The sequence below is a fragment of the Octopus bimaculoides genome, chromosome 10, assembly GCF_046866305.1.
Source record: "Octopus bimaculoides isolate indiv1 chromosome 10, ASM4686630v1, whole genome shotgun sequence".
Classification (NCBI taxonomy): domain Eukaryota; kingdom Metazoa; phylum Mollusca; class Cephalopoda; order Octopoda; family Octopodidae; genus Octopus; species Octopus bimaculoides.
In genome coordinates, this window is record NC_142937.1 from 83,021,397 (window position 1) to 83,031,396 (window position 10,000).

The 10,000-nt window shown below is 31.6% G+C and overlaps 1 protein-coding gene and 1 long non-coding RNA gene across 41 annotated transcripts in view; one reads left to right on the forward strand and one right to left on the reverse strand.

Moving 5' to 3' along the window:
- Positions 1-10,000, forward strand: part of LOC106871599 (tyrosine-protein phosphatase Lar) — a 591,306-nt gene that overhangs the window by 392,800 nt on the left and 188,506 nt on the right. For 16 of the 38 annotated variants that reach the window (XM_089358858.1, XM_089358859.1, XM_089358865.1 and 13 more), the window contains one exon: positions 8,299-8,328. The exons of the other annotated variants lie outside the window; for them this stretch is intronic. In XM_089358858.1, coding sequence (XP_089214984.1) covers positions 8,299-8,328 — 30 coding nt within the window. The remainder of the gene's footprint in view (positions 1-8,298; positions 8,329-10,000) is intronic. 38 annotated transcript variants of the gene reach the window in all.
- The window catches only part of LOC128248924 (uncharacterized), a 126,972-nt gene that overhangs the window by 62,599 nt on the left and 54,373 nt on the right, over positions 1-10,000 (reverse strand). The window lies entirely within an intron of this gene.

Consider the following 10,000-nt stretch of genomic DNA (forward strand, 5'->3'; position numbering starts at 1 on the left):
ACTCAAGGGCTGAGAGTTTCATGTGTGGCACCTATATATACACACAGACCTATATATACATGCATAGATGTTTGATATTGACCAGCTTACAATATTTTTTAAAATAATGATATTTAAAAATGCTTCAAGTTCTTTCTGTGTATGTATATGCATGTGTGTGTGCTTGTGTGCATATATGTGATAGATAGATAGATAGATAGATAGATACACTATACACACACACACAGTGCAAAACAAGGTGAGTTAAAGAATAATGTATGAGTTGTAGAAATTAAGGATAGATAGTATTATATATTATTAAAAAAGAATTCTAGTGTTGTAGATTGACAGAATCATTAATCGTAATATTAATTTGTTATGCCTTTTTATGTTTACCAAATCTCAGTATGGCTTCCACCTCTCTGTGGTCAAGAAAATAAAAATAACTCTCATCAACTGTGCTTCTTTAAGCCAGTGATATCCCATCCCTCAAAGAATGTGAGATGAAATTGACTGGTTTTTTTTTTTAAATATCTTTTTAGTTTTAGAAGTGTCATTTTGGTGATACTGTCTTTTATGATAACCTAGGAACACAAATAGCAGATTATGGTTTGTTGTTTTTTGTAAAGTGTTAATGTTCAAACACTGAACACTATTGTTGCTACTCTATTATTGTATCCTTAGCTAAGATGTCATTATATTTAACTAGTTTCACTTTCAAGTCAGTCTCTATAAGTTCAAGTGACAATTAGATAAGATAAATGTTAGAAAAGCAGAAAAGCTTATACATTGGTATTAAGTAATATCTTGTGTGAGCTTGCTACCCTGGTTGTTTAATTGGAATAATTATAAAACAGTATTTGATAGAAAGATATGGCCAGTGGTTGGCATTCAATTTCCAGAACAAGATTTATGCAAATTACTTCAAATTTGTTAGCTCAGTAAAATGGGTTTAAGCCATAAAATATATTAAACAGTGAAATACTTTCAAGAATATTCAGTGATTTGTGTTTTCCTTAAAAGAATTGAAATCTTTTAGAAATAAATTTAAATAGAAATGTGTTGCAATTACTGCTTGTTAATGACACTTTCCACATAAAAATGGAGCTGATGGTTTATTTAATGGTAATTTGGCATCAGGGGAGGTAAATCACTATTTCTTTTCTATTGCATTTTGAGAATACTTAAGTTTTATTACTCACTCCTGCTACTGCTACTTGGATGACGACCATGACGGCGTCATTGATTTTTTTTTTTTTACAAATACCTCCATACCCCACCCCTCCCTTGCACTCACACACTGTACGGATGTCATTTCAGATATTTTGAAATTTGATGGTTTCTTCTGATAAATATTAACTTTCTCATCTCTTTCAGCTATAATTGTTTTGCTTTAGATTACTCTCTCTCTCTCTCTTTCTCTCTAAAATAAATGTTCAGTACTAATCATATGGCTCGTAAGCTATACAATAGCTTTGGGGATTTTCTGGTTTTCTAACATCTATCTAATTTTCTATTGAATTTTTAAGAATTAAGTTGCCAGGCATATTCAGCATTTACTAAATACATTCTATCTCCACTGAATATATTTTGCCACTTATAATATATATATATATATTATATTGATGTCATCATGTTCTCCCTCCTCCCTCACACCTGTCATGAACAATATTTTCATTATGATACTGACTATTATCACAGTATAGATGAAGAAATCTGATAGATTCAAGATTTTTATAACCATATTTCACATTTAAAAAAGAAGAGCTTTGATTAATTTGAAAAATAATGAGAACTTGGAGTGATTTAGAATAGTAATGCTAACTTATTTATATGTATGTTAAGCTTGTGCATATAACATAACAAAAGGTTTTCTCCTAAAATTATGAAGGAAAACTTAAAATCTAGGTTTTGTGTCAAAACCAGAAACAATTTTGAGCAGTTTAATATCAAAATAGTTGTGTGGAAGATGGAAAAGAGAGCAGCAAAATGAGTGATATTTAATTACGACTGATTCGATCTGAAAGGATAGTCTGACAGGATTCAGGATTTATACTTTACTGCTTGTTGCATTACATATTAACATTGCACACTTAGTATTCCGATAGTGTGAACATTCTTAGATTTGATTTACTAGTATCTTTATGAATTCATCTGCAATTGTAGCTGATCGATAAGTAGGATAAGGAAAAAGCTTACACTGCAAGGGAGTTAATTCTGCTTAAACGGTTAATTTTCTATACTGTATCAAATATCTGTTGAATCTTTTTTACATATATATTGTCCAATTGCTATCACAGCTATGTTCACTTACATTTATTTCAATTTAAACTCCTTCTTTCAGTTCTTAAAATTTCTCTGGTCGTGAGATCCATGTCAGTGGATTATGTTAACACTCAAATATATTGATTTGGTATTCCTGACTTGGGCTAAAGGAACGAGTTGTGTCTGGAAGCATAGCCTTAATGAATGAATGCTAATTTATTTAATTTCTGATATTTATATTGAATGTATTCTTAAGGTTTGTGATTATCATTGTTGTCATTTTCACATTCGCTTTTTCAAAATTGCATGGGTTAGACAGGATTTGTTAAGACAGAATTTCTATAGCCAGATGCCCTTCCTGTTGTCAACTTACTCCTGTTTTCAAGCAAGGTATTATTTCCCAGGGCTGGACATGTTTTCCACAGAAATGAACAACATCACTTCTGTAATAGTGATGCTCATTCACAACCATAACAAGATTTTAAAAAGGGTAAACAAACACATTCATATGACAAGCTTCATTCAGTTTCTGTTTACCAAATCCACTCAAAAGGCTTTGGCTGGCACGAGGCTATAGAAGAAGACACTTGCTCAAAGTGCCACAAAGGTGAATTGAACCCAAGACCACATGGCTGGAAAGCAAGCTTCTTAACCACACAGCCACATCTGCACTGTTGTTTCTAGCATTTCATATATGGATATTACAGAACTTCTAAACTTCTCATCTTTTCTAAATGATTTTTATCACCCACCAGGCAATGTCAAATACTTTCCCTATGAGTGGGGAAAGGCAAGATATAGTGACTTCAACAAAGGCAAGATATAATTACTTGTTCTTCAAAAAGGAAAGGTATAGTTACTTGTTCTTCAACAAGTGCCTCCATTTTAATGGTTTTATACATTAGTTATTCCCATTATAGAAATTAATTTCTAGTGCACAATCTTTAGTATTTCTGGAAAACTATACTGTGATGCTAACATACTCAAGTGAATAATACCCGCTTGAAGCTTGGCGATCATATTCCAGTATATATAACATGCCCAGCATATCTCCATGGTTAATTTTTGCTTGTATAGTCTTTCAGATTTCTTTGTCCCTAACCTTTACTGCTAGTTCACCATATCCTACTCACCTTCACGACTACTGAGGATCCTAACTTTACCTTTTGCTAAAAAAAGCTTACACTTTCAGTCTCTAGTTTTTTAATTGTTGCACTCAAAAGCGTTTTCAGATTAAAATATTCAAGTATTTTTACTTCAGCTGGTCATTAAATAAATAACTATGAAATAAATAAAAACATCGCCAGTTTACTTCTCTTTGAATGCATTTTATTTGTTACTTTTTAAGTTGAATATAGAAGGAATCATTATCCTTGTGCTATCATTGGGTCAAAGATATTTACAAATGCACAATCCAATGTGTTTATCGTAGTGTCAGTGTAAGACCAAGGGCATTTATCATACTGTCAGTACCAATGTAAGACCATGGATGTTTGTCATAGGGTCAGAACTTACATGACTCTTAAGTTTTTATAAGAGTATCAGTACCAATGTATGAACAAGGATGTATATTACGGTTTTGATATCAATGCAAGACTATGAGTGTGTGTGTGTGTTTTTATGTTTATTTGCACATATATGTATATGTGTGTATTTTTTATATGTAAACGTATGTCTGTGTCTATATACGTACGCCTTATCGAATTCTGTTTATTTTCGTTTGATATTTACTGAATGATATCCTACCCCCAGCCAAATTGTAACATCAATCAGTGTATATTAGCATTTAACCCCATATTTGTGTTTTTTATTCATTTACGTATTTATTTGTATCCCATATTGTGGAGTCTTTTGTGTTTGCATGGCCTTTGCATGACTTAATGGAGATGAAAATATTGGTAGGGTTTCCATATTAACTTCGGGATACTATCAGAGCTGAGACAACTCTGTTCCCTGTATTAGCCTTTGTATCTATATATATATATATATATATATATATATATATATATATAGCAACAACAATCATAATAATAATAATAATAATACTTTCTACTATGGGCCTGAAATTTTGGATGAGGGGGCTAGTCGATGACACCAACCCCAGTGCTCAGCTGGTACTTGTTTTGTTGACCCTGAAAGGAAGAAAGGCAAAGTCAACCTCAGCAGAATTTGAACTCAGTACATGAAGACACAGGAAATACCACCATGTATTTTATCTGGCATGCTAACTGTTCTGCCAGCTCACCACTTTCATAATAATAAGTAGAATAAGAATTGTTTCATATTTTGGCACAAGGCCTGTTTTAAGTGGTGGTGGGAGTTAGTATTTGACTGGTACTTTATTGACCCTTGTCTTCTCTACATAAAGACATCTGTCTCTACCCCTCTGTACCTTTGATCTCACGACTGGCACAAAATCACACACCCCTCTCAATACTACTCGCCCTCCCTGCTGAGCGGGATTTCGTCTTGCAAGGTACTTGGCAACCCTGCTGGCCAAAACAGACAATGGAGCCTGGTGCAGCTCCTATCAAACCTTCCAACTTATGCCAGCATGGGAACTGGACGTTAAATGATGGTGGTAATGAAAAGGATGAAAGGCAAAGTCGATCTCATTGACATTTGAACTCAAAACATAAAAAGCTGGAAGAAATGCTATTATCTTGCCAGCTTGTCATCTTATAAATAATAAGCTTTGAAGGGAACGAGTTAATCAATAACATCAACCCCTGTACTTCACTGATGCTTTATTCAATTGCGAAGGTTGAATTGCTGATGCTTCAGTTGTGAGAGAAAAACATTTTTCTCCTTTAGATGTAGAATTTTTTCTTGAAATATTAAAATTCTAATCTCTCTTATAACTCACCAACTTAACCAAGGTGTTTATATAAGCCTAGTAGCATCGATCTCGAATGTTATGTCTTTGATAGCGATAAGGTAAATACCATGGCCTATTTAGTTAAAAAAAACCATTGCCATCTCTCCAAAATATAGAGAAATAAGTGGGAAATAAAAACAAACTATAAAATACAGCAATTTTCATTACAAGGGAAATAACTCTTTTAAAATTAAACCTAAGATAATGATTTCACTCCCTTGATATACTATAAAATTACATCCAACAATCTTACTTAAGGTATGACCAATTAATTAATGTTTTTAGCCCCATGTCAGCCTTAATCTAGCAGACCTGTGATCAAAGATATAGTGCATCTTAAACTAGATTATCTGATATATCTTTTTAAGGAGTGATTTGATGGAAATTTTGACTGACATTTCTGCTTTGTTCACTGACCATATAACAGTAGTTACTGTGGTGCCTTTTGTTTCTGAATTCATCTATTATCCACTTTATATGTTGAAGTCAAGAAATAAGTTTGAAAATTACTGCTTAATTATTTTTGTCTTCCTATCTCACAGATGTTATTCCAGTCTGGAAAAAAAAAATTATATAATTTCTGTTGGCAATTTAGTGTGAGATCACTAAAAATAATTAATATATGTTGTTGTTGTTGTTGTCCTTCTGCCCCAGATCAATCCCAGTCGTGTTCACTTATGATATTTGGCCTTCCAGTCATGACTATTCTGTCTTTTTGTATATTTTGGACTACAATGTCCAGAATGCTCTTTTAAAACAGTGTAATTTGAAGGACATTCGGCTGTTATTTCTAGCAGGCCTGGTGACCATTTAGAGGGTCCCACATTGACAAATATTTTGTTTATGTATATGTGTGATGCAGATGTTTGGTACGTGTGTTTGTATGTATATATCTTGGGAATTAAAAATTTTAATTCTTTTCATGTTGTAAAGTCTCAGTATACATCACTCTGTGGGGTGTATATACACACACTAACACACACACTTATATTTATGTACACAGCATATAAATGAAATGTAAAATATATTCAGTTTAAAAATGTATTTTTTTGTTTAACATGGAAGCAGTCTGATGGCTGTTATTGTTTATAATAAACATTTTATTTTTCGTGGAATAAAAAATTTGTTTAACTTGCACATATATATATGTGTGTGTGTATTTGTGATAAAACTTGAAGTCTAGCATATTCCCACCTTAATGTCACATTTAACATCTACAACACAGTATATATAGATGTTCTAGTAACATAGCCTTGGCTGTGATAGCTAAAATGAAGCTAAGAATTTTTATTTATTTTTTTTTGTTCCTTTCTTGCTTCTAACTTTTAAATCTATTGTAAATTGGCTTTCATTTTATATTAATCACTTTCAAAGGTTGCCGATCTGACAGATTTGGTAGAACAAAATGCCACAAAAACAGTATTTAGTTATGCCTCTTTATACTCTGAGTTCAAATCCCTCCCCAGGATCAACTTTGCCTTTCACACATGTGGGCTTCACAAAAACAGTACTGGACAAGTACTTAGGTGTTTGATATAATTGATTATACTCTCTCTTGGCAAAATATGTGGCTTTGTGCCCGTGTTGTTATTAGTTTTTTTATAATGCTTCTCTATTTGTTTCATTTTAATTTCTTGACAATATTTCATTTCTTTCCTCTTCATCAGAATTTAACACACTGAAAATAAATACTAATATTATTATTATATAGATATAGTGTTATGCTTATTTTATCTTCAAATATAGTCCTAGATACACAAATGGCATTTTACTATGCATGGCTTTATCTGTGATGGTTTAGACAGCCTAAAGAATTAAAAATTTAACAGATGTATAATCAGAAATATTCTAACTGAGAATGCATTCTTTGTGATTGACTTACAAGATTACATTGTTTAATTGCTCCAGGTGTCAGTGCTTTGGCTGCTGTTTCTAGCAGATCAAATAAATGAGTATAGGCTCCCTTGTTAGCTCATTCAAGAATTATTTATTAGAATATCAGTATAGAGCTCTAAATACTTTTGAATCAAAACCACATTTGGATTCTTTCAAAGAAATTGGATCTCCTTCTTCAGTGTTGAAGCTTAACTACTTCACTTAATAGTCCCTTTACTCCACACCTTAGCGTGTTGTTTATACAGATTAATAATACAGCTAAGTATTACTAGATTAAACTATTGTTAAAAATATCCTGTCTTCAGCTCAGTTCCAATCATATTGGCAAATCATATCTTTAGCTCAAATCATATTAGGATAAAAAGCTCGGTCTTCTGTATCTACATTCAATCCCTTAACCCAGCGCCTAAGGCAAGTTTCTTCTACAATAGATTCCTGGTTGACTTATATCCCGGTGAGTGAAATTAGACATATATTGTGCAGATGTACCATCAGGCAGACTGTACCTGTTTTTAGGAAGTTGGTTCACTCTCCTGTCTGGTTTTAACACTAGCTGATCTTTGGATACTTTTAGTCCACTATATTACAGTCAAACCAGGATTCTGCACTGAGGATGACTCGAAATGTTGATGAGCTACTGTCTATTGCATCCTATGAGTAGTGGTTCTTCTTTTTCCCCTCCTTAGCAGTCTCAGAAACTTTGCCAAAACTTAAGAACTTTCCCTCTTTCTCTGACTAAACCATAATAAAAAAAGAAAGAAATGTGTTACATTTTTTTCTTATTAACTGACAAATACTTGGAATTATGAAATCATCTACTGATTAATTACTTCTCATATTATAACAATTAAGCAAATTATTGCAGAACACTAATCCAATACTTTAAAAAGCTTATTACAATGATGCTTCTATATAGGTTATAAGTTGCATGAGTTTAATACAAATGTTATTGTGGAAGTGAATGGAAATTGAGATGATGTTTTCTTCCTGAAATTGTATCAAAGAATGTGTGTGTTTGTCTGTGCAAGTTAAAATAATGGTGGAATAGAATAAAAATCCTAAACAAAACACTTAAAATGTAGAAATGTTGTGTGGAATACTGGATTTTAGGTTTTATCACAATATTTCTCTATACAATTAAATTGATTGCCATATGTGAATGTATATCGTAGACTAAAAAAAGAAAAAAAAAGAAAAACAAAAAAAAAACAAAAGTGGTTTGTCTTTTTTTTTTTTAATGAAGTTTATTCCTAATTAGAATTTTCTTCTTCTACCTACAGAAATAAATGAATGGAAATTTATGTATGAAGGTAAAATTTATTATAGTAAAAGTAGATGCAACTAATTAACAAATCATTTAATTAATAAATTATTTAAATATGATGCATTTTAAAGATAATTCCTAATTTGGGGATAGTTGTTCTTTCTACTAGAAAATCTAATAGGTTGTTGTCAGCTTTTTATGTGTGACCTCTTACAGTATTTTAGGGGGAGGCTGGTTAGGTTGCAACATATAATCACTACTGTTTTAGAAAATGATGCTGTAATTTCATCATATACATTACATGTATGTGTATGTATATATATATATATATATATATATATATATATGTATATATATATGTATATATACATATATATATATATATATATATATAGATATGTATATATATTCACAGCCAGTAATGTGAAACTTATTAAACTGTCTTAAATCAATGTCATATATTTTGTATTAAATCATAAATATATATATATCAGTAAATACAGAGTGTCTAACTGCAACCTATCAGCCTTTTCTTCCTACCTGCCTGTTGCAGCATTTCAATGTGAATTCTGTGCTAGTGTTGTATGTTTCAGTTTTATTGGTCTTCATTTAGTGTGTTCACTGTGTTCGGTATTTCTTAATCAATGCACTTTTATATATAGTAGCACTATTTTCATACTGTACACTCAGATTATTTGAAATTTATTCCCTCTCAGTCTCTCACTATCTTATGCTCTGTCTGTCTGTCTCTCTCTCATATATAAACATGTCTCTCTCCTTGTCTCTCTCTCTCTCTCTCTCTCTCTGTCTTTCTCTGTCACTTTCTCTGTCTTTCTCTCTCACTTTCTCTCTCTATCCCTCTTAAGCTCTTTGTAAGTACTTATTTGAAATATACAGCAAAAAATGTTTTTACTGAATACTTTCGGAATTGTGATGAATTCATTGACTTTGCACTGATAAATAGAAATATGTTTGGGGATGTACACACACATACAATAATATATATATGTGTATCATATATCTCTATATATGTTCCACATATGATTGATGTATGTGTGTGTGTGTGTGTGTGTGTCTATATCTATATGTCTGTATACATTTACGTGTGTCTGTGTGTGCATATTAAATATATGCATGCACACACACGTGCATGTACATATGTGTCTAATCTTTATGCATAAATGTGTGTGTATCTATATATATATACATATATATATATATATACACGTAGACACACACACATACATACTTACTGTATGTATATATTTCTGCATAGATATGTGTGCTTATGTATATGCAAAGCTGGTACCTGAAAATAAATGCATCAAGATGCCTATGAATTGCTTAGTGTTAGGAAAGGCTTGCCGCCATAGAAACCATGATAAAAATAACACATAGTAGCAACATGTCCTTCAAACTTTTGAGTTCTGTTGATCCATCTAACCCATGCCAAAATGGAAAAAAAAACAGACTTAAAATGAAATAATGATATGTGTGTGTGTGTGTGTGTAATATCAAATATTTGCTTACATTTGGATATTATGTTTTTGTATGTGTGTGCATACAAATTTCATTTATACATACTTATATATATATATATATATATATATATATATATATATATATATATATATATATATATATATATGTTTGTGTGCATATCTGAATATACATGTATGTGTATATACACAAACACACAAGTAAATATATGGCATATA